General features: G+C 44.1%; 1 protein-coding gene across 2 annotated transcripts in view; it reads left to right on the top strand.

Moving 5' to 3' along the window:
• LOC140740161 (microtubule-associated serine/threonine-protein kinase 1-like) overlaps nt 1-25,734 on the top strand; it is a 219,902-nt gene that overhangs the window by 136,976 nt on the left and 57,192 nt on the right. For both annotated transcript variants that reach the window (XM_073069135.1, XM_073069134.1), the window contains 4 exons: nt 861-1,069; nt 5,603-5,741; nt 8,130-8,262; nt 16,149-16,314. In XM_073069135.1, coding sequence (XP_072925236.1) covers nt 861-1,069; nt 5,603-5,741; nt 8,130-8,262; nt 16,149-16,314 — 647 coding nt within the window. The remainder of the gene's footprint in view (nt 1-860; nt 1,070-5,602; nt 5,742-8,129; nt 8,263-16,148; nt 16,315-25,734) is intronic.

The raw sequence follows: 25,734 nt of genomic DNA, 5'->3' as shown, positions 1-25,734 counted from the left end.
AAATACAAAATGTAAGCACTGAGGTACGAAAAAATACAAAACGTGCATTAAAAAGTAATAGTGCAAGATACAAATGTGCATTGAAACCATGTATTTATATATTGAGGAGGAGGAGTTGTAGAGTCTTAGAGCCACAGGGAGAAAGGATCTCCTGTGGTGTTCCGTGGTGCACCTCGGTGGAATCAGTCTGTTACTAAAGGGGCTCCTCTGTTTGTCCAGTATGTCATGGAGGGGGTGAGAGGGATTGTCCGTAACGCTCTGTAGCTTCTGCAGCCTCTTCCTCTCCGACACAACCACCAGGGAATCCAGTCCCACCCCCAGCCTTCCTGACGAGCTTATCGGTAAGGGGCCCTAAATTGTTCACCTGGCTTCAGAGGCACTGGGGGACCAATTTCCGGATTTCCGGATTTCACCCTGAAGAGGCAAGTAAGGGTGCAGTATGTGGCCAGACCAGTTCTCGGACTGATTGGTGCAAACAAGACACTGAGAGCTCAGACTGAACGTCTGCTCTAGCTAGGTTGATGTGGATTCAGATCTTCTACTCATCCGAGATCAGTTTGGCCAACCATTCTGTAAGTCCCAGCTTCCCTGTTCTGGGGAACATCTTGGCCACAATCCCTCCTCTTGGTCTGATCTCGCATTTGCAGATTGGACCAAATTAGATATACTGTGTCTTTCCTGGGGATAGTGTTGGTATATCTGATTTAAATTCTAAACCTACCATTTCAAACTCACATCACTGGTAGGAGAAGAGTTAAGACATACTGGCAGCATAAGTAGTTTAATTAGACAGCAGAATTGATTGTACTCACTGTAGAAACTGGTTACTTTAAATGAATGGGCTCTCATTTTGCTTTCAGTGCTGTATATTTGGTGAGGCATAGAGAGACCAGGCAGCGCTTTGCAATGAAGAAGATAAACAAACAGAACCTGATTCTCCGAAACCAGATTCAGCAGGCGTTTGTGGAGCGTGATATCCTGACCTTTGCGGAGAACCCGTTTGTTGTCAGTATGTTTTGCTCCTTTGAGACCAGGCGGCACCTGTGCATGGTAATGGAGTATGTAGAAGGTGAGTCATTAGAGTGTCACATCACCAATGGTGGGCAATCTTAGTGCTTTGGCATTAGTGAATAAATACTGAAACATGTTTCTGATTACTTTAATATGAATGAAGTGGCCTGCAGGAAGTATATTTTCCCTATCAGAGTGGAGATGGTTGGTAAGAAAGGAAGAGAGAGATCAAGTGAGAGGTAGAAAGAGTGAATGAAAGAAAGGGATGGAGAAGGAAAGAAAGAAAGCTTTATTTTTTTAATTAAACATAATATATTCAAAAATAAAATTATATACAATAAACCATTCAATGACTTTCAATCCTTTAGATAGATAGATAGATACTTTATTCATCCCCATGGGGAAATTCAACATTTTTTCCAATGTCCCATACACTTATTGTAGCAAAACTAATTACATACAATACTTAACTCAGTAAAAATATGATATGCATCTAAAATCACCCTCTCAAATCCATTGCTGTCTTTACATTTTCACACTTTTCGCCACCCACCTGGCACTCTGTTATTCCATATTTAAATACACTTGTTTAGGGGTATACACCCCGCCCCCCCCCCCACCCTTCAACTCCCGCGAGAGAAGAACCCTAGACTGTGGTCCTTCGTTTGTCACATTCCAAGGATTGTGACGGGGGAGACCCGCAAGTTTTGACACAATTCCAGTGCCAGCAGTTAGCATAACATTTCACAGCGCCAACGACCTGAGTTAAATTCCACAGCTGTCTGTAAGGAGTTTGTGTGGTCTCCATGTGACTGCATGGGTTTCCTCTGGGTACTCTGATTTCCTGCTACATTCCAAATACGTCCAGGTTAGTAGGTTAATTAGCCACATGGGTGTAATTAGGCTGCAGGGGCTCATTGGCCCAGAAGGGCTGTATCTCTAAACAAGTAAAATAAATAAATAGCCTGCCCCGCGATTCACTAACCTAACCGTGCGTCTTTGGAATACGGGAAGAAACTGGAGCACTTGGAGGCAACCTACGTGGCCACAGCGAGAACGTACAGACTCCTTACAGACAGCGGCAGGAATCGGACCCCAGACAGTGATCACTGGCACTAATTGCTCTGCTGCCATGCCTCGGTAACCACACTGCTGTGATTGGCTGAGCTTGACGTTGTTCCTTTCGTACCTACTCTGCGCTCACTGCATGTTTACAGAATAGTTGGCCTGCTTTTATCGGTAGACTTTTCTTCAGTTTATGTTTCCTTTGCTTTTTATTTGAACCCCCAGTGTTGCTGATATTCTGAGTAAATTGTTTTTGTATGTTGTCCATGTACTGTGAACCCAAAGCCACAGCATCATCAATAGAGATAGCGCATTATCAAATGGATGACTTTGCATGTGAGAGGGAGAGTATAAAATGTTGGACAAAAGGTATCTGCAATCTACAATGACTTGAGGTTTCTATGTCAGAGGAGTAACTGAGTATATAAGTGAATACTGTCTTCGACGCCTAACCCTAACTGTACCATTGAATCAAGCGTAATATCATAATTGATCTTCACTCCATCTGCCAATTCAGGCTGGAAGCGGTGGGCATGAGAGAAGCCAATGGGAATTAGTTATGGTTTTTACAATGACGGTGGCAAATGAACTGCCTTTAGATGTGACAGGCTTTTTCTGGCATACACAAGCAGAGCCTTGCACTGGGACCATCTTACAGGAGATCAGGGAAAATTCCCCTAGGACCTGGCCAATATTTATCACTCAATCAACAACAGCAAAACATACTAGTCAAGGAATCCCTTGACATTCACAGAGGTGCATTAGGTTGTCACCGTCTTCTGACAGCTGTTTTGGCCAAGCTGCTGACAAGTTTCAAAGCTTTGGGTGCTACTGACCCAACATTTACGCACTACACAGTGCAGAGAGCAGCAAGGCCTGAATAAATGAGACTCTAGGGGTTGATGTTGTGCCCGGGTTGGGCACACAGCTTCTGATCAATGGGGGTGGAGCTGAGATAGAAAGTTGAAGGTCAGAAGTGGGTGGGAGACGGGTGATGGTTGATGATTGGTTTGGGAGATATTCCAGTTGCTGATTGGAGGGATAGGAATCCACAATGGATAATTAGAGCATGGGATAAAGGTCAACATGGTTGAAAAATGTGACCTTTAGAGTTCAGTTATGATGGGATTGAGGCCCAATGGAAACATGGGGAGTACATAGCTTAAAATGGGTCCTCCTAGAGTGTCCACATCTGTCAGTCTCTCAGAGTTGCCGTGTAAGTGGTAGGGTGTCAAGAAGGCACACAGTATGTTGGTCTTCATTAGCTGGCGAATTAAGATCAAGAACTACAAGGAAATGTTGCAGTTCTATAAAACCCCAGTAAGACCACACTTGAAATATTGTGTTCAATTCTGTTCATTGTAGGAAGAACGTGGAAGCATTAGAGAGGGTGCAGAGGAGATTTACCAGAATGCTGTCTGGATTGAAGAGAATGCCTAGTGAGGATAAGTTGAGCAACCTGGGGCTTTTCTCCTTGGAACGTGTGGGAATGAGAAGTGACTTGATAGAGGTGCTCAAGATGATGAGAAGCATAGGTCGAGTGTACAGCCAGAGATATTTTCTCAGGGCAGAAGTGGCTAACACAAGGGGGCATCATTTTAAAGTAATTGGATAAATATATGGGAGGGGTATCAGAGATACGTTTGGAGAATGGTGGGTGCTTTGAACGTGCTGCCAGGTATAGTGGTAGAGGCAGATACATTAGAGACATTTAAGAGACTTTTAGATAGGCATGTGGATAGTAGAAAAATAGAGGGTTATGTAGGAAGGAAGGGTTTTATTAGGTTTAATTTTAGAGTAGGTTAAAAGGCTGGCACAATATCATGGGCTGAAGGGCTGTAATGTTTTATGTTCTGTGTTCTTCACTGGCTGAACAGCTACTCTGAGACCTTCTTTGATTCATATGGAAATAGACCAAGCAAGTATGGGAAAGCCTGCTATAGTAGGATTAGCTTGAGACTCCACGGAGATTGAAAATCCAGGAACTGGCATCCGTATCTGCATAGCAAGGGGTCCTGTGTATGTTAACTGACAGATGCAGGAAGAATCTGGAACGAAAAATCCAAACTATGCTATCAATGCGTAACTTCACAATCATAGAACTCAGTTCACTGAGTGTATGATGGAATTTTGGCAATTGTCTTCTTACTGCTTCACAGTAATGGAAATACACTGTTCCCAAACTGACTGCAGGCGTTGTCTGTAAAATGGAACTTAGTTCATGTAAAGTGTTTTGGCTAGTCCTAGGTGATGGTGCACCTGTTAAAAATCTTTTTTTTTAATGTATGTTAGAACATGTAGGAATTGTGTGATTCTTTGGAATAATTGTGACCTATTTGGCTGCATTCTTCCTGGCATTCATTCTAGATCAGCAGTACCTGGAAATATTTGAGTGACAGATTCTGTACATCCCTGTCACAACCCCTCTGCCCCAAGGTTTAATGATTGCCTTTAGTAACTGGATGATATGATGTTGCTTCTAACGGTCTCAGCAATGAAGATGTGTAAATTAAACAATGGATCTTCTTAATACACTGGGGGCTTCAATCTTCTTTTCAAACTTGCAATCAACACCTCCCATCCCAGTGGAAGAAAGCTTACAGGAAGGAGTAACTTCACTCACCTCATCACTGAGTTGACTCCACAATTACAGACTCACTTTCAACTTAGTATTATTTATTTGCCTTTATTTATTATTTGCCCAGTTTCTCTTTTATGCGCATTGGTTGTCACTCTTTATTGATTGATTAATTTAGAGATACAACATAGAATACACTCTTCTGACCACTGAGTTATTTATAGTATTTTATAAATTCTGTTGTATTTATTTTCCTGTAAATGTCTGCAAGAAAACTAATCTCAAGATAGTACATGATGATGTATATGTACTTTAAACTTTGATTTTTCCCATTTAAGAACTAAGATTCCATGGTGAACTGGTTTGTGCATTTGAGCTGTTAATATTTGATAGAGGAAAGCTGAACAGTTGCTGAATATAGCTGTGCCAGATGAACTGTTCTCACTCAGAATCTCCTCTCCAGCACTTTCCCATGCAAAGTTGCATTCCACTTTGCAAGCACTGAAATTCTTGACTCTTGCAAGCAAGCACAGAACCTGCAGTTAGGATGATGCATAAATAGTGGATCTTTTTCTTTGGAACGTTTGACCTTTCAGCTCCTCAAACCTGTCAAGTTAGACTGGAAGTGATCTTTATATAAATAGCGCTTACTCACTAGTTCCATATACTTTCCCCAGCTAAAGCCCTGGAAGCTAGACTTTAAAATCTCCAAACATTTTAGCAGCACTTAAGTGAGAGAGTTCACAGACTTTTCACAGAAGTTTGTAGAATGAAATGCTTGATGATGCTGTGAATGACACAATTTTGCTTCATCCCTCCAAGTAGGAAGTTTTCTGTTTCTTATCAAATACTCTATTAGTTCACCTGTTATTCTGCATTTAAGTGAATACTGGCCTAGCCTGGCAACCTCTCCTCACCATTTGGCCCTCATGTCATTTCCTTTTGCAGGGGGTGACTGTGCAACGTTATTGAAGAACATTGGAGCCTTACCAGTGGACCTGGCCCAGATGTATTTTGCAGAAACTGTCCTGGCTTTGGAGTACCTACACAATTATGGCATTGTTCACCGAGACCTAAAGCCAGACAAGTAAGTTTAAGGCTGGAATGTGGTAATACAGACAGGAAAAACTCATCACGTCAGGTGGTATCTGCTGGGAGGTAGAATTAATACTTCAGATTGGTCTTGATGAAGTCTGAACTGGTCTTTACCTCTCTTCACTGATGCTGTTTGACCTCTTGGGCATTTTCTGCCTTCATAATAGAGTAGTTCATTAGGACTCAACTGTTGTACACAAGCTTCCTTTCACTTCGTTTTGTTCCTTTCTCCTCCTTGCCCTCACAGGCATTTGTCCATCTTAAACACAAGAGATTCTGTGGACTGGAAAACTCCACGCAAAATGCTGGAGGACCTCAGCAAATCGAACAGTATCTATGGAGGAGAATAAATAGTCAACATTTTGGGCTGAGACCATCAAGACTGGAAAGTACTGGCTTCTGCCCCCTTCTTTTCAAGTCCTGCAGAAGGACCAAGGCCCAAACCATCAACTGTGTATCCCCATCCATAGATGCTGCCTGACTTGCTGACTTCCTCCAGCATTTTGTGTGTGCCATTCATTGTTCTTAACCTGGATTAATACTTAATAGAACCACAGACTGATATGTTTGTATATCACTGCATTCAAGCAGAGTCAAGGAAAGCCTGTGTTCATTTCCCCAGCAGCTGGTGGCATTCCAGAAGTTTCTGCCTACGCTAATTGGGTTAAATAGCGGCAATCCTTTGAGGTAGTGGCTAGGTATCCCAAACCACTCCATGAAGCCAGTTTCACTGCTTCTTCTGTTTAGGGAAGCTGTAATCATTTAGCCCTGAGCAAAAAGGCAAGTGCATTCAGTGGCCACTTTCATGCGTACCTTCTGCAGCTAATAAAATGGCTACTGAGCTGACGTTCATGGCCTTCTGCTGCTGTAGCCCATCCATTTTAAGTTTTGACATGTTGTCCATTCAGCGATCTGCTTCTGCACACCATTGTTGTAACATGTGGTCATTTGAGTTATTGACACCTTCCTGTCAGCTTGAACCAATCTGGCCTTTCTCCTCTGACCTCTCTCACTAACTAGTCATTTCCACCCACAGAAAACTGCCACTGGCACTCAGCAGCTTTTCTCTTCTGTTTCTTGCACCATTCTCTGGAAACTCTTGAGGCTGTTGTGAATGAAAATCCTAGGAGATCAGCAGTTTCTGAGATACTCAGACCACCCTGTCTGGCACCAACAATCATTCCACAGTCAGAGTCACTTAGATCACATTTCTTTCCCCATTCTGATATTTAGTCTGAACAACAATTGAACCTCTTGACCATGCCTACATGCTTTTATGCATTGAGTTGCTGCTAGATGATTAGCTGATTAGATATTTGCATTATTGCACAGGTGTGCCAAATAAACTGGCCACTGAGTGAATAATTAGAGGCTTCAGCCCAGCATCATTGAGGGAGAAAGGCTGAGGACATTGTCCTTAGAGGCAATTAAAAAACAATACTCACACATGAAAACCAATGGGAATAAAATAGAGAGAAGTAGCTTAATCCTTTGAAATTCTGTAGAGCAAATGGGTAATATATTGTGCATCAGTGTCCTAGGTTGGAAATGATGGGACAGTTGTGCATCATCACATTCCTTTTTAAGTGAATTCGAGTCAGAATCAGGTTTATTATCACTGACATACATTACGTCATCAAATTTGTTGATTTGTGGCAACAGTACAGAGCAATACACAAAACAGCTATAAATTACAATAAGAAATATATGTGCTCTTCTTGCATTACTAATTTAATTTACTCATTTAAATATTATTGAATTATATTAATAGTGCAAAAAAGAACAAAAATAGTGAAGCAATCTTAATGGGTTGGTTCATTGTCCATTCAGAAATCTCATGGTAGAAGAGAAGGTGTATTCCCTTACACATGTGCATGTCTTCTGCTCCCTGATGGTAGCAATGAAAAGAGGGCACATCCTGGATGATGGGGGTCCTTAATGATGGATGTCCCATTTTTGAGTCACCACCTTTTGAAGATGCTGGGGACAGTAGTGCCCTTGCTGGAGCTGGCTAAGTTTGCAAATTTCTGCATCTTTTTCCCAACCCTGTGCACTAGTCCTTCCATACCAGACAATGAGGTAATAAAGACTTACATAATCTTTTGTCTTCAGCAAAGAGAAATAGGGCTCAGTTTGCTATCCTAGCCTGCACGTATCTCAAGGCATGGTCCTTCTGTCCATCAATACTTCTGCAGTAGATGAAAGGATTATCCTAGTTGGCTCTGAGGAGTGAAAATTCTTCTGATGTTCTCCCCTTCCCTGTCGAATTACGAGCTGGTCTGTAAAGCTGCAGGAAGCCTCGTACAGTCGGGTTACTCACCGAATCTCATTAAGCATTTTGTTCTGCCTGGTCACTACCCCAACACTTCTTCCTTTACAGTCTGCTGATAACGTCAATGGGTCACATTAAGCTGACCGACTTCGGCCTCTCAAAAATTGGACTGATGAGTCTCACGACGAACCTTTACGAGGGCCACATTGAAAAGGATGCCAGGGAATTCTTGGATAAGCAGGTAACATTATTAAATTCTTCCTTTAATTTTTATGGCCATTATGAATGATGCTGACAAACAAGAGAGATTTTCTGTTTGCCCTTGGCTCAGTTACGAAACAAAAGAGATTGTCCATTTGCCCTTGACTCAGTTATGGAAAAGCTCCCTCTCCTCCTAAAAGTTTGCACCACAACTTGCCCTTGAGTAGGTTGTCTGTGTGAAGTACTGTACCCGGATGCAGCCTTGTCTTTCAAGCTGCCAGAAGAAGATCATAGTTCAGATGAACTGGGCTCAAACGATGGGGGGGTTTCCAATGTTTCTCAAATCTTCTTATGACCTAGAATGGGGCCATTTGGTCCATCAGTCCCATGCTGTCAGTCCACTTCTCCCTCTTATTTCCCTATAACCTATTCTCTGTCACATAGCCATTGATGCTTCCCAATCCTCCTCCAATCCATCTGCACAAGGAGAGATTTGCATTAACAAGTTATATCTTTATATGCGGGAGCACCCAGGTGAAATCTAAGTTCAATGAAGTTAGCATGATTGTGTTGAATGCTGAGTTGTAGCCAGTCAACAGCAGCCTGGAGTACTGTGGATGTTGTTGTCGTCTGTGGTGGGCGGGGGGGGGTTTCAGGCTGAGTGGAGAGCCAGTGAGACTGCATCTGCTCTAGGTCTATTGTGGAAATTGGCAAACAGCAGGGGGTCCAGGTCCTTGCATAGGTAGGAGCTGATTCTGGGCACGATTAACTTCTTGAAGCTGTTCGTCACAGTAGGTGTGTGTGCAACTGGACAATAGTCATTGTGGCAGCTCACCCTGCTCTTCGTGGTCAATGATATTGTCACCCTTTTGAAGCAGGTTGGGAACCTCTGACAGTAGAAGAGAGAGATTGAAGAATCCTTAAGCATTAAAGCCAGTTGATTGGCTTTGCTTCTGGTGCCAACATAACTTGCCCACAGCTTACTAACCCTAACTCGTATGTCTGTAGAATAGGGGAGGAAACTGGAGCACTTGGAGGAAACCCACTTAGTCACAGGCAGAACGTAGCAAGTCCTTACAGACAGCGGTGAGAATCACACTACCAGCTGCCCTTGATTTCAATAACTTCATCTAAAATCTATCCTCAGATGCCCTTTCAGATTTCTTCACCTTACTTTAAACTTTTGTTTTTGATTCCCCAACATGGGAAAAAGATTTTGATTATCTCCCCTATCTCTGGTTCTCATGGTCATATATACTCCACTCAGCTTCTTACATGCCAAGGAAAACAAGCACAGCCCAGCCAAAACTACAAGAGAATCGGCTGACGTTGGAAATCCAGAGCAACACACAAAATGCTGGAAGAACTCAATAATCCAGTTTCAGACCTTCATCAGGATTGGAAAGAACGAGGCAAGAAGCCAAAAAAAAGCTACTGGGGGGAGGGGAGGTGTACAAACTGGCAAGTGAAAATTTCTGTAATTTCTCATTCCCCCCCCCCCCCTTTCATTCCCCATTGGGGCTGCCCTCTTACCACTTCCCCTCTCCTCACCTGCCTATCACCTCCCTCTCATGCCCCTCCTCCTTCCCTTTTTCCCATGTTCCACTCTCCTGTCCTATCAGATTCCTTCTTTGAACCTTTTCCTTTCCAACCTATCACCTCTCAGCTTCTTACTTCATTTCCCCTCCCCCATCCCTCTCCTCCCCCCTCACCTGGCTTCACCTATCACCTGTCAGCTTGTACTCCTTCCCCTTGCCCCCACCACCACCACCACCACCTTATTCTGGCTTCTTCCCCCTTCCTTTCTGGTCCTGGGGTAGGGTCTCATCCTGAGGTGTCAACTGTTTGTTCTGCTCCTTAGATGCTGAGTTCCTCCAGCATTTGTGTATTGCTGTAGCGTTTCCATAACTAAATTGAGGCACCATCCCAGTGAACCTCCTCTGCAGTCTCCAGTACTCACTCCAAAGAAATCATATCTACCATATTTTGCTGGAGTGGACTCATCTGGTGAAGGGTTGGAACTGTTCCATTTGTACAGCTCATTTGAGTAGTGATTGAGGAGCAAGATGTCCACTTTTATTTTGTCTCCCAAGCCTCCCGGTTTAATTATCTCACAGCTGCTCATCGTTCATCCAGTACTGCCTTAGTCGGGTGGACCCAGGGAAGCAGTCAGCAGTGTTACCACGTTAGTCCTGAGGTAACTGCTTGTTCTAAACCAACCTTCAGCAGCGTCTGGAAGGACAAGGATCTTCTCAAAAGGTGAACAAATAATCCAGCTTCAAACCAGAGAAGGGAAGCGAGTGACAAAGAAGACTAAGCATTTCTAGTATCAAGCCTGTGTTCTCCCTGGTGCCTATGACATCCTCTCCCTGAGGGGATTGATGTCTTTTAAGTGTTTCCCCTGCCCAAGTTTACTCCTCAATGACATGTAATATCAGACGTGGTTTTTAGTTTAGCCTCCTGTAGGATTCCTTTTCAATTAAATCACCCCAATTTTGTCTGCTTCTGCGTATAATCTCCAGAGCTGTATCTCCAGAGAAGTCCTTTGGCCCCCGGTATCTATGCTGAGTTAGTGGTGGAATTGAAACTGAGCGGCTGGCTCTGTAATAGTGTTACAGTGCTGTGCCATCCCCTACTCTACTCTACCACCCTAGTTTATCGCATTGCCATGCGCTCTGTTCATTTGTTGCCACATTTCCCAGGTTAAATATGGTGGCACGTCAAAAGAACATTGGCAAGTCTGGGCAAGAAAAGCACTGATGTAATCTGCAAGCTCCTGAGTTTCAATCTTGTACTTACTTTCGTCAAGCAAGGATTTTATTTTTACTACTTCAATGCCGTCTAAATATCAGCTCCTACCGAAGGTACTAACCCAATGCTTGTCTGCGGTGTCCCAGCTAAGGTGCTGGTGATCTCTCAAGGAAAACTGTTGGATCCTGTCATATTGATCCTGAGGTTCTTTGAAAGTCAAGAACGAGGCATAAAACTTGGTAGTTACTGGATGTCACAAGAACAAAGAACAAACAGAGAAAGGAAAGGAACTGGTCGTTTCATATTCAGACTAGAGAGGAAGACACAATCCAGTGATAAAGAAAAATAGTCAAGTTCAGTGACATGGCACAGGCTGCAGAGTAACTTCTAGAAAAATACACCAGCTACACTACAATTACTGAAAATCTATTGAACAATTATACACTTACAGATCATTATATAAAAATTATAATCAAGCATAAGGAAGTTAAACTACAAGAAAAAAAATACAATTCAACAGCCTAATCCAACAATATGCAGTTTTGATTTTGATGTTTCCATTGGAAAATTGGAGTAGTGTGATGGTGAAGTGGTTATTTACTATTGAGACGTTAAGTTTAGAAAATGAGGTCATGGAAAGCAGCCCCACAATGCAATTAGGTAATTAATTAGACCAGAGCTCTGCCAGTGCATTACCTACACACTTCTGCACATCTACAGGGAGTTAGGAAGGAAGTTGAGAAGCAGGACCACAAAGGTAGTCATGTTGGGATTACTGCCTGTGCCACACGACAGTGATTATAGGAATAGAGTGAGGTGGAGGATGAATGAGTGGCTAAGGGATTGGAGCAGGGGGCAGGGATTCAGATTTCTGGATCATTGGGACCTCTTTTGGGGCAGGTATGACTTGTACACAAAGGATGGGTTGCACTTGAATCCCAAGGGAACCAATACCCTGGCAGGCAGGTTTGTTAAGGCTATTGGGAGAGTTTAAACTACAATTCCTGAGGTTTGGGAACCAAACTGATGAGACGCAGGAAGAGGCGATTGATTCACAAACAGAGAAAGCTTGGAGGCAGTGCAAGAGAGAGGATAGGCAGATGATAGAGAAGGGATGCACTCAGACCGATGGTTTGAGATGTGTCTATTTTAATGCAAGAAGTATTATGAACAAAGCGGATGAGTTAGAGCATGGATCAGTACTTGGATCTATGATGTTGTGGCCATTACAGAGACTTGGATGGCTCAGGGGCAGGAATGGTTACTTCGAGTGCCAGGTTTTAGATGTTTCAAAAAGAACAGGGAGGGAGGTAAAAGAGGTGGGGTCTCTACGGAGTCTCTGTGGGTGGAAGTTAGGAACAGGAAGGGTCAATAACTCTACTGGGTGTTTTTTTATAGACCACCCAATAGTAACAGGGACATCGAGGAGCAGATAGGGAAACAGATTCTGGAAAGGTGTAATAACAACAGGGTTGTCATGGTGGGAGATTTTAATTTCCCAAATATCAACTGGCATCTCCCTAGAGTGAGTTGTTTAGATGGGGTGGAGTTTGTTAGGTATGTTCAGTAAGATTTCTTGACACAATATGTAGATAAGCCTCCGAGAGGAGAGGCTGTACTTGATGTGGTATTGGGAAATGAACCTGGTCAGGTGTCAGGTCTCTCAGTGGGAGCACAATTCTATCTCCCTTACCATAGCATTGGAGAGGGATAGGAACAGACAAGCTAGGAAATGTTTAATTGGAATAAGGAGAAATATGAAGCTATCAGGCAGGAACTTGGAAGCATAAATTGGGAACAGGTGTTCTCAGGGATGTGTATGGAAGAAATGTGGTGAATGTTCAGAGGATATTTGCATGGAGTTCTGCATAGGTACGTTCCAATGAGACAGGGAAAGGATGGTAGGGTACAGGGGCCGTGGTGTACAAAGGCTGTTGTACATCTGGTCAAGAAGAAAAGAAGAGCTTATGAAAGGTTAAAAAAACTAGGTAATGATAGAGATCTAGAAGATTATGAGGCTAGCAGGAAGGAGCTTAAGAATGAACTTAAGAGAGCCAGAAGGGGCCATGAGAAGGCCTTGGCCGACAGGATTATGGAAAGCTCCAAGGCATCCTACAAGAATGTGAAGAGCAAGTGGATAAGATGTGAGAGAATAGGATCAATCAACTGTGATAGTGGAAAAGTATGTATGGAACTGGAGGAGACAGCGGAGGTACTTTATGAATACCTTGCTTCAGTATCCACTACAGAAAAGGATGTTGGCGATAGTAGGGATGACACAGCGGACTGAAAAGCTTGAGTATGTAGATATTAAGAAAGGGGATGTGCTAGAGGTTTGGGAAAGCATCAAGTTGGATAAGTCACCAGAACTGGATGAGATATACCCCAGGCTACTTTGGGAGGCGATGGAGGAGATTTCTGAGCCTCTGACGATGATCTTTGCATCATCAATGGGAACGGGAGAGGTTCTGAAGGATTGGAGGGTTGAGGATGTTGTTCCTTTATTCAAGAAAGGGAGTGAAGGTAGCCCAGGAAATTATAGACCAGTGAGACTTACTTCAGTGGTTGGTAAGTTGATGGCGAAGATCCTGAGAGGCAGGATTTATGAACGTTTATGATTAGGAATAGTCAGCACGGCTTTGTTAAAGGCAAGTCGTGCCTTACGTGCCAGATAGAATTTTTTGAGGATGAGACTAAACACATTGATGAAGGTAGAGCAGTTGATGTAGTGTGTATGGATTCCAGCAAGGCATTTGACAAGGTACCCCATGCAAGGCTAATTGAGAAAGTAAGGAGGCATGGGATCCAAGGGGACATTGCTTTGTGGATCCAGAGCTGGCTTGCCCACAGAAGAAAGAGTGGTTATAGATGAGTCATATTCAGCATGGAGGTCAGAGACCAATGGTGTGCCTCAGGGATCTGTTCTGAGACCCCTACTCTTTGTGATTTTTATAAATGACCTGGATGAGGAAGTGGAGGGATGGTTTAGTAAATTTGCTGATGACACAAAGGTTGGAGTTGTTGTAGATAGTGTTGGAGGGCTGTTGGAGGTTACAACGGGACATTGATAGGATGTAAAACTGGGCTGAGAAGTGGCAGATGGAGTTCAACCAGTTAAGTGTGAGCTGGTTCATTTTGGTAGGTCAAATATGATGGCAGAATATAGTATTAATGGTAAGACTCTTGGCAGTCTGGAGGATCAGAGGGATCTTGGGGTCCGAGTCCATAGGACACTCAAAGCAGCTGCGCAGGTTGACTGTGTTTAAGAAGGCATATGGTTTATTGACCTTCATCAATCGTGGGATTGAGTTTAGGAGCCGAGAGGTTATGTTGCAGCTATATAGGACCCTGGTCAGACCCCACTTGGAGTACTGTGCTCACTTCTGGTTGCCTCACTACAGGAAGGATGTGGAAACTATAGAAAGGGTGCAGAGTTGATTTAGAAGGATGTTGCCTGGACTGGGGAGTATGCCTTATGAGAATAGGTTGAGTGAACTCGGCCTTTTCTCCTTGGAGCGACGGTGGATGAGAGGTGACCTGATAGAGCATAGGTGTCAAACACAAGGCCCGCGGGCCATATCCAGCCCGGCGTACAATTATATCCGGCCCGCGAGATCATTTTAGATAGATCTATTATTTTAATTATTAATGGCCCGGCGATATGAAGCGCTGATAACACACAAACTACAGATCCCATAATGCAGCGCAACAGCTGCCGATAGGCTACCCGGGAACATTCCCGCATCAAGCGTCTGTTGCTGTATACAACGCTATTCTTCGCACGGCGCTTTGGTGACTTTGAAGCACAAAAAATTAATTTCGAGCTGCTTCGCAACCCATTTGCCGTCGACGTGGAAACTGCACCTGTACAGATTCAGATGGAGCTGATAGAGCTGCAGTGTAATGGGACACTAAAGGCAAAGTACGACACTGCAGGGTCCGTACAGTTTATTCGCTCCATTCCTGAAGCAATGCCTCAGCTCCGTCTACATGCGGCTCGAACCTTGTGCATGTTTGGTAGCACATATCTGTGTGAGAAGCTTTTCTCAGTGATGAAGATTAACAAAACATCACACAGGAGTCGTCTCACTGATGAACACCTGCAGTCCATCCTGAGAATCTCCACAACACAGAACCTTACACCAAACCTAAACGAACTTATTGCCAAGAAAAGATGCCAAGCATCCAGCTCTGACAAAACAGAGCAAAGAAAACTGAGTGTTTTGATTTGTTGTTGTTTTAACTTTTGCTGAAAAGCACAAATTTTATTTATATTTTCAGGGTTTTTTTGCAGCATGCTCATATTTCTAACTTGTATAATACTGACAGGAGATATTTTTATGGAGAGCAAAATATTTAAGTTATTTAAAGTTTTAGTTTATTTTTTCTGGAATAATATTCCTGTCTGTTTTTATTCATATTTATGTTCAAAAAATGTTTAGTTTTAGTGTGTTCAATAAATGTTTATCCTGTTCGGCCCGCGACCTAAAGTGTGCTTTGAGTTTTGGCCCCATGTGCAATTGAGTTCGACACCTCTGTGATAGAGCATATAAAATGATGAGAGTCATTGATCGTGTGGATAATCAGAGGCTTTTTCCCAGGGCTGAAATGGCTAGCATGAGAGGGCACAGTTTTAAGGTGCTTGGAAGTGGGTACAAAGGAGATGTCAGGGGTAAGTTTTTTACGCAGAGAGTGGTGAGTGCTTGGAATGGGCTGCCACTGATGGTGGTGAAGGCGGATACGATAAACTCTTTTAAGAGACTCCTGGATAGGTACATGGAGCTCAGAAAAACAGAGGGCTATGGGTAACCCTAGGTAATTTCTAAGGTAAGGACATGTTCAGCACAGCTTTGTGGGCTGAAGAGCCTGTATTGTGCTGTAGGTTTTCTAAGTTTCTATCTTGCATAGTCATGGTATTCAATTTTGGGATGTCTATCAGGTACTGGAGTTCATAAAGAATATGTTGGCATTTTATCAGCTGTTATTTTTATGTGCCAGTCCACTAGTGTTTACTATTTTTAATCATTCTCTTTGTGGGATGTGAGGGTCTCTGGCAAGGCTGATATTGGAACTAGGGAATGAATTCCAGAGTGTGGGACTCAAGGACGGGTTCGGGTGTCGAGGAATGCAGTGGAGCTTACTCAGGACCTGCTAACCTTGTTATTTCGATTGCAGGTGTGTGGAACTCCAGAGTACATTGCCCCTGAGGTCATCCTTCGGCAGGGCTATGGGAAGCCAGTTGACTGGTGGGCAATGGGCATCATCCTGTACGAATTCCTGGTGGGCTGTGTGCCCTTTTTTGGTGACACACCCGAGGAGCTCTTTGGCCAAGTCATCAGTGGTGAGTTTGTGGTCCGGAATTTGCTTACTGCTGGAACCTGTAAACAAGTGTGAGTGAAGTATAGACCAAGGAACACTGGCCAACTAATTATCGTCAACTCTATCCTAATTTTGCTCTTTTGAAGATTTATAAACTAGGACTGGATGAATTATTTTTGTGTGAATGGATTATTCATGAACAAGTACCAACAGGAAAAACATACACTCATTGGCCACTTTATTAGGTACACCTGTACACCTGCTCGTTAATGCAAATATCTAATCAGCCAATCATGTGGTAGCAACTCAGTGCATAAAAGCATGCAGGAGTGATCAAAAGGTTCAGGTATTCAAACCAAACATCAGAACTGGGAAGAAATGTGATCAAAGTGACTTAGAACGGTGGAACGATTGTTGGTGCCAGATGAGGTGGTGTGAGTATCTGAGAAACTGCTGAACTGGGATTTTCACCCACAGCAGGTTCTGGATTTTACAGAGAATGGTGTGAAAAACAATAAAGTATCCAGTGAGAGGCGGTTCTGTGGGCAAAAATGCCTTGTTAATGCGAGAGGTTAGAGGAGAATGACCTGACTGGTTCAAGCTGATAGGAAGGTGAAAACTCAAACAACCACACATTATAACAGTGGTGCGCAAAAGAGCACCTCTGAATGCTCAGCACGTCGAACCTTGAAGTGGGTGAGTACAGCAGCAGCAGAAACCATGGCGGATTCCGTGCTGTGCCCAGTGTCAAGGCCGCTGAGTGCATTTTATCCCCAGTGCCTTGGTGGAATATTCTCCCTGAATTTTAGAGTTAGCTTCTGTGGCTCATGAAAGCAGAAGGAGAAAAAATCATTTGTACCTCCCTGTCTTAAGTTTTATGAACATAATGCATGATTATTGATTCAAATTTCCACCAATTCATAGGCCCTTCCAGTGAAAAGACCCTTCAGTGATAAGCGCTGCCTGTTCTAGCTGATTTGATGACTGCCCTTCTAGTTAATGGATGACCAACTGTTGAAATTCACTGGATCAGGGATTAGATCTTAGATTATAAGACATAGGAGCACTATTAGGCCATTTGGCCTATTAAGTCTGCTTAGCCATTCCATCATGTCTGACCTATTTTCCTTCTCAACTCCATTCTCCTCATAACCTTTGATGCCCTTACTAATCAGGAAACTATTAACCTCTGCTTTAAATACACTCAGTGACTTGGCTTCCACAGACTTCTGTGGCAATGAACTCCATAGATTCACCACCCTCCTCCTTATCTTTGTTCTAAAGGTGCTTTCTTCTTTTTTGAGACTACGCTCTCTGGTCCTAGATTCTCCCGTGATAGGAAACACCCCTCTCCACACCCAGTCTATCTCGGTCTTCCAATATTCAATAGTTTTCAATGAGATTCCCACCCTCTAAGCTCTAAGCTCCAATGAGTACAAAGTGTTAACATCATCGGCAGAATCTCAGATGGTGATGAGAGAGCATACAGAAATGAGACGTACCAGCTAGTTAAGTGGTGTCATAGCAACAACCCTGCACTCACCGTCAGTAAGACCAAAGAACTAATTGTGGACTAGAAAGGGTAAGATGAAGGAACACACGCCAGTCTTCATTGAGGGATCAGAAGTGGAGAGAGTGAGCAATTTCAAGTTCCTGGGTGGCAATATCTCAGAGGAACTAACCTGGACCCAACACATCAATGAAAGAAAAACAGTGGCTGTATTTCTTTAGGAGTTTGAGGGGATTTGGTATGTCACCAAAAACACTTGCAAATTTCCTCAGGTGTACCGTGGAGAGTAGCGACTGCACAGGGTCAAAGTAAGCTGCTGAGAATTGTAAAATTAGTCAGTTCCATTATGGGCACCAGCCTCCATAGTATCCAGGACATCATCAAGGAGCGGTGCCTCAGAAAGGTCTCCACCACCCAGGACATGCTCTGTTCTCTCTGCTACCATCAGGGAGGAGGTACAGAGGCCTGAAAGCACATACTCAATGTTTCAGGAACAGCTTCTTCCCCTTTGCCATCTGATTTCTGAATGGACATTGAACCCATGATTACTACCTCAATGCTTTTTTGTCTACTACTTATTTAATTTAATTATTTAATATATATATTCCTACTGTAAATAATTCTTTCTATAATTCATGTATGGCATTGTATTGCAGCTGCAAAGTTAATAAATTTTGTGACATATGCTGGTGATTTTGATTATGATTCTGATCAGGCCCTGACAAGGTCCTAATGATTAATAGGACCTTCTAGTAATTAGGCCCTAATTAAAGTTAATTTATTTATTTGAATGTTTCTGTTTGTGTTAGTTGATTAAAACGTAGCTCAGCAGACAAGTCTACATGTGGGTCTTGTACAGTATTAATTCCAGGGTTTGTTAATTTCGCAAATAAGGATTAATTACCCTTTTGGTCTAACCACCCCCCTGAGGCACCATATTGGTGTGGGCATTAGTAAGCTGGACTACCTTACGTGACTGGTTAAGATGGAGAGGGAGTTGGGTAAAAAGCATTGGACCCTCCTTCACACCTCCAGCTGGTGCCCAACATACAATAAATGCCAAAGTTAACCCCAGCAGTCATCTACACTTTTAGAGTCTGTGGGTTTGTCACCTTCACTCACGCACACTGAAGTCATAGAGCTATAGGAAAATACAGGGCAGAAACGTGTCCTTCGGCCCAAGAAGCCTGTGTAGACCATTGATGGTCCATTTACAACAATTCTACAAATCGATCGTTCATTATGCGCCATATGATGGAAGCAATCATGGTCCTTCCATGACCATGTTTGTTCTTGGCAAATTTTTCTACGGAAGAGATTTTCCATCGCCGCCTTCTGCGCGGTGTCCTTACAAGACGGGTGACCCCAGCCGTTATCAATACAATTCAAAGATTGCCTGGTGTCAGTGGTTGCATAGCCAGGACCTTGTGATATGCACCAGCTCACATACAACCATCCCCCACCTGCTCCTGTGGCTTCACATGACCTTGATCGGGGAGGAGTGGGGGTTGCTACACTTTCCCCAAGGGTGACCTGCAGGCTTGTGGAGGGAAGGAGCACCTTTCACCTTCTTACGTACAGTCATATAGTATCTCTACCCTGCCCCGCTACCCAATTAATCTACTTTTTTTTAATTGTCCTTTTTCATCATCTTCCTCATCTACACACTTGGGGCAATTTACAGCAGCTAATTAACCTACCAGTCTGCATGTCTAAGGACTACACTCTAGCTGTGGTGAATCAGATATTTACAAGCAAGTCCCACTGTAAATTATTGTGAAAACCTTATGTATATTCATATGAAGTCCAAGTTGGTTATAATGATGCAGTAAGCCATAAAAACTGCTTAGGAAATTATCTGACCCTTAAAACCATAATTTGGTGTGTCTAATTTAATTCTTTTTAATTTAAAATATCCAATTAAAATACATGTAAGTTTATTTATGATATTTCAACTCCCTTAGCTCCAGTCTTTGTTTTGCATTTTGCGTGATGTACTGAAAAGTCAACTAAAATAGCTTCCTTGCTTCCTGTCTGTGACATTAATGTGATTGGTTGTTCAGCTAGTTTGATGACATCACTGGTGCTGGGTGCCAGAGATGTCCAGGGGTTGGTGCCTGAAAGCAGTAAACAGTGAGATCACCAGATCTTGGGGGCATTTGTCCAAGGGGAGCAGTATTGTTTTGTCACTGACTGCAAATTTTACACCAGAGATTCAAGTTGCCCATTATTTATTCAATCTGAAGAATTAGTATAGTACAGAATGAGGCCATTCAGACCAACAGTTCTATGCTAGCTCCTAGTTGAACAATTCCATCTGTCTCCCCCACCCCAACAAACCCTTTTATCTTACAGCTCTGCGGATTATTCTCTTGTTAAATATCTTTCCAAATCCATTTTGAAGGTCCTGATTCACTGTTTCCACCACCCCAATGGATAGGGTTCCTCTTGTCCTCACCTACCGCCCCACCAGACTCCACGTCCAGCACATAATTCTCCGAAACTTCCACCAGCTCCGAGATCCCCCCACCAAGCACATCCTTCCCTCCCCCCCCCACTTTATGCTTTCCACAGGGATCGCCCCCTACCTGACTCCCTTGTCCATTTGTCCCTCCCCACAGATCTCCCTCCAGGCACTTATCCTTGCGAGCGGAACAAGTGCCACACCTGCCCCTACAACTCCTCTCTCACCATCTAGGGCCCTAAACGGTCCTTCCTGATGAGGTGACGCTTCACCTGTGAGTCTGTTGGGATCATTGTGTTCGGGGCTCCCGGTGTAGCCTCCTTTACGTCTGTGAGACCCGACATAGATTGGGAGACCGCTTCGCCAAGCATCTACACTACGTCCGCCAGAACAAGCTTCATCTCCCAGATCTCCCATTTTAATTCAACTTCCCATTCCTATTCTGATACGTCCATCCATGGCCTCCTCCACTGTCGTGATGAGGCCACACTCAGGTTGGAGGAACAACACCTTGTATTCCGTTTGGGTAGCTCCAACCTGATGTCATGAACATTGATTTCTGAAACTTCCAGTAATGCCCCCCAAACCCACCCCTCCATTTCCCATCCCCTTCTCCCTCTCACCACATCTCACCAATCAACTTCCCAGCTCTTTACTTCATCTGTCCCCCTCCAGGTTTCACCTATCTCCTGATGGTTCTCTCTCCCCTCCCCCCTACCTTTTAAATCTACTCCTCAGCTTTTCTTCCCCAAGTCCTGCCGAAAGGTTTCAGCCCGAAACATTGACTGTACTTTTTTCCATAGATGCTGCCTGGCCTGCTGAGTTCCTTCAATGCACACAAAATGCTAGTGGAATGCAGCAGGCCAGGCAGCATCTATAGGAAGAAGCACAGTCAATGTTTCGGGCCGAGACCCTTCGTCCGGACTAACCAAAAGTACTTCTTCCTATAGTTGCTGCCTGGCCTGCTGCGTTCCATCAGCATTTTGTGTGTGTTGCTTGAATTTCCAGCATCTGCAGACTTTCTCTTGTTTGTACCCCAATGGCTACTGAGTTTTAGGTTATAATCTGTCTCATTTCTTTCCTTACACCCCCCATTCATCTTTTGCGCAAACTTTTAACCCTGCACCTCCTGGCCCCTGATGGGAACACCTTTCCTGTAATTATGTGGGAGAAGTTAGTGAGCTGAGCCATCAGCACAGAGGGAGGGGCAAGTGGCACAGAGCAAGGGCAGAACATACAAAACTGTGTTAGGGAAGGATATCCTGGCCGTTCTTCCCAATGAAGCTGCAAAACTTGATAATGACAGACAGACAGACATACTTTATTGATCCCGAGGGAAATTGGTTTTTGTTACAGTCGCACCAACCAAGAATAGTGTAAAAATATAGCAATATAAAACCATAAATAATTAAATAATAATAGGTAAATTATGCCAAGTGTAAGTCCAGGACCAGCCTATTGGCTCAGGGTGTCTGACACTCTGAGGGAGGTGTTGTAAAGTTTGATGGCTACAGGCAGGAATGACTTCCTATGATGCTCAGTGTTGCATCTCGGTGGAATGAGTCTCTGGCTGAATGTACTCCTGTGCCTAACCAGTACGTTATGGAGTGGACGGGAGACATTGTCCAAGATGGCATGCAACTTGGACAACATCCTCTTTTCAGACACCACCGTCAGAGAGTCCAGTTCCACCCCAACAACATCACTGGCCTTACGAATGAGTTTGTTGATTCTGTTGGTGTCTGCTACCCTCGGCCTGCTGCCCCAGCACACAACAGCAAACATGATAGCACTGGCCACCACAGACTCGTAGAATGTCCTCAGCATCGTCCGGCAGATGTTAAAGGACCTCATTCTCCTCAGGAAATAGAGACTGCTCTGACCCTTCTTGCAGACAGCCTCAGTCATAATGAGCAAACACGAGGAAATCTGCAGATGGTGGAAATTCAAACAACACACTAAAGGGTCTCGGCCCGAAACGTCGACAGTCCTTCTCCTTATAGATGCTGCCTGGCCTGCTGTGTTCCACCAGCATTTTGTGTGTGTTGTTCTCAGTCATAATGAAGTCACTACCTCCGCTTATGCCTTTCCTGTAGTTGGAAGCCAATGTAGGATCACCAGAGTACAAAGTAAATCTATTTTCTAAAAACATACACTGCCTTGACATTCAATTTCTTCAGGCATTCACAGGAAAATCAAAGGAAAACAACAGAGCTCCTGAAAAGCTATACTAAGCAAAGACTGAGAACCAATGTGAAAAAGAAGACAAATAGTGCAAATAATAAATAAATAAATAATACCGACGACATGAATTGTAAAGTCCTTGAAAAGTGAGTCTGTAGGTTTGAAATCCGTTCAGATTTAAGTGAGTGAGGTTATCCTCGCCGGTTCAGCAGCCTGATGGTTGTGCTACAGACGAGAGTTTGAGGGGATTTGGTATGCCAGCATAGGCGAGCAAGTTTCTACAGATGTACCGTGGAGAGCATTCTAACCGGCTGCATCACCGTCTGGTATGGGGGATGGGGCACTGCACAGGATTGAACTCAGCTGCAGAAGGTGGCAGACTTAGTCAGCTCCATCTTGGGCACTAGCCTCCCCAGCGTCCAGGACGTCTTCAAGGCATGGTGCCTCAAAAAAAAGGTGGCATCCATCATTATGGACCCCAATCACCCAGGACACGCTCCATTCTCATTGCTCCCATCAGGGAGGAGGTACAGGATCCTGAAGGCACACACTCAATGATTCAAGAGCAGCTTCTTTTCCTCTGCTGTCAGATATTTAAATGGATATTGAACCCGTGAATGCTACCTCACTACTTTTTTGCACTACTTATTAATTTGCTGCAATGTATTGCTGCTGCATGACAACAAATTTCACGACATATACCGGTGATATTAAACCTGATCCTGATTCTGAAATCAAGGAGCTTTTGTTTGATCTTCAGTGAATTTCTTGAAGTCCTTTCTAAATTTTGAATTGACTTGAATTGACTTTATTTCTTACATCCTTCACATACATGAGGAATAAAAATTTTACATTACGTCTCCATCTAAACGTGCCATGTGCAATCATAGTAATTTATAATAAATAGAACAGTCAGTGTAATATAGAGTACACTCAAATCAACGTGAGTTCATCAGTCTGATGGCCTGGTGGGAGAAGCTGTCCCGGAGCCTGTTGGTCCTGGCTTTTGTGCTGCGGTACCGCTTCCCGGATCATAGCAGCTGGAATAGATTGTGGTTGGCATGACTTGGGTTCCCAATGATCCTATGGGCCATTTTTACACACCTATCCTTGTAAATGTCCAGAATCATGGGAAGTTCACAACTACCGATATGCTGGGCTGTCCGCACCACTCTCTGCAGAGTCCTGCGATTGAGGGAGGTACAGTTCCCATACCAGGCAGTGATGCAGCCAGTCAGGATGCTCTCAGTTGTGCCCCTGTAGAAATTTCTTAGGATTTGGGGGCCCATACCAAATGTCCTCAACCGTCTGAGATGAAAGAGGCACTGTTGTGCCTTTTTCACCACACAGCTGGTGTGTACAGACCACATTAGGTCCTCGGTGATGTGGATGCTGAGGAACCTGAAGCTGTTTGCCCTCTTAATCCCAGATCCGTTGATGTCAATAGGGGTTAGCCTGTCTCTATTCCTCCTGTAATCCACAACCAGCTCCATTGTTTTTGCGACATTGAGGGACAGGTTGTTTTCTTGACACTACAGTGTCAGAGAGATGACTTCTTCCCTGTAGGCTAATAAGGCCAATCAATGTAGTGTTGTCGGCAAATTTAATTAGCAAATTGGAGCTGTGGTTGGCGATACAGTCATGGGTATACAGGGAGTAAAGGAGGGGACTCAGTATGCAGCCCTGAGGGGCTCCTGTATTAAGAGTCAGAGGGTTTGTGGTGAGGGAGCCCACTCTTACAACCTGCTGGCGATCTGACAGGAAGTCCAGGATCCAGCTGCACAAGGCAGGGTGAAGGCCGAGGTCTCTGAGCTTCTTGTCGAGCCTGGATGGAACTATGGTGTTGAATGCTGAACTGTAGTCCAAGGACAGCATTCTCACATAAGCATCCTTCTTCTCCAGATGTGTAAGGACGGTGTGTAGAGCTGTGGCTATTGTGTCGTCTGTCGATCGGTTGTGTCGGTATGTGGATTGTAGGGGGTCCAGTTTGGGTGGCAGCAAGCTGCCAATGTAATCCTTGACCAGCCTCTCAAAGCATCTGCTTATTATTGAGGGGAGTGTGACTGGACGCCAGTCGTTGAGGCATGTTACCTTGCTCTTTTTTGGTACAGGAACAATGGTGGATAATTTGTGCTGGACCCTTGGCAAAACCCCTACAGCTCATCAATTATTGATGCGGAGCTAAGGCATGGAAACTGGTCCTGTGCACCCTGGGGTGTCAGACAACTTGGCCCTCCTAAGATGATTGAGAGTACAATCCTTGGAGAGGTGTTGCATCTGCTCTGTTTCCTTGGTGAGGGCATCACATCTCCTCCAAATAGCAGTGAAATACCAACAGACAGAAACCGCTGGAGGAACTCAGTGAGTCAAGCATCAACTATAGAAGGAATTCTTTGTTCCGAGGCTGCCTGTGGGAGGACGAATTTCAGAGTTGTATTCTGTGTACACGTTTTGATAATAAATGCACTTTGAAAGTTTTAGGTTTTATCAGCACTGGAAGGGACGGGGGCAGAAGCCTGAAGCTGCGGGGTGGGGAGGAGTTCAAATGAGCAGGTGACACGTGAGACCAGTTAAGGAGGAAGGTGAGTGGGTGGGGAGGGGATGAATCTGCTGGCGGTGAAAGAGGTGAAGCTCTGAAGAAGAAGAAGGAATATGATAGGAGAGGGCAATAGACCATGGGAGAAAAGGGAGGAGGAGGGGCACCAGTGGGAGGTAATGGGCAAGTGAGGAGAAGAAAAGGAGTGGGAGGGTGGCCAGAATGGGGCATGGAAAAAGGGAGAAGGGGGAGGAATTACCAGAAGTTCGAGAAAGTGACATTTATGCCATCCAGATGGAATTTGAGGTGTTGTTCTTCCAACCGGAGTGTGGCCTCACCATGACAGCAGAGGAGGCCATGGAGCAACATGTCAGAATAAGGGTTTCAATGCCCGCCATCTCGGAGAAAGGGTATATTTAAACTATGTAATATAAATTAACCTTGCAACTAGCTTGTCCTCTTTTAAAATGCCCCAGTATCTTCTCTGCCATTAGATCACAACTCAGTTTCCTATCTAATCCCTCCACCACCTCCAGAGTCACCCCATCCTGGAACCTTTGAGTCTTGATGGAGGATTTCAGCCCAAAGTGTCGACAGTCCCTTCTCCCGCAGATGTTGCTCAACCCACTGAGTTCCTCCAGTGGATTGCTTGTTGCCCCAGAATTCGCCCTCCTTCACCTGGTCTGGGTCAGAGACACATTCCAGATATAACCATCAGTCAGCAGCCTGGGAGATTAGGTGCAATAAA

This window comes from Hemitrygon akajei, chromosome 16, assembly GCF_048418815.1.
Source record: "Hemitrygon akajei chromosome 16, sHemAka1.3, whole genome shotgun sequence".
NCBI lineage: Eukaryota > Metazoa > Chordata > Chondrichthyes > Myliobatiformes > Dasyatidae > Hemitrygon > Hemitrygon akajei.
The sequence above is the reverse complement of the archived record's forward strand: the minus strand, read 5'-3'. Positions and strand labels throughout refer to the sequence as shown.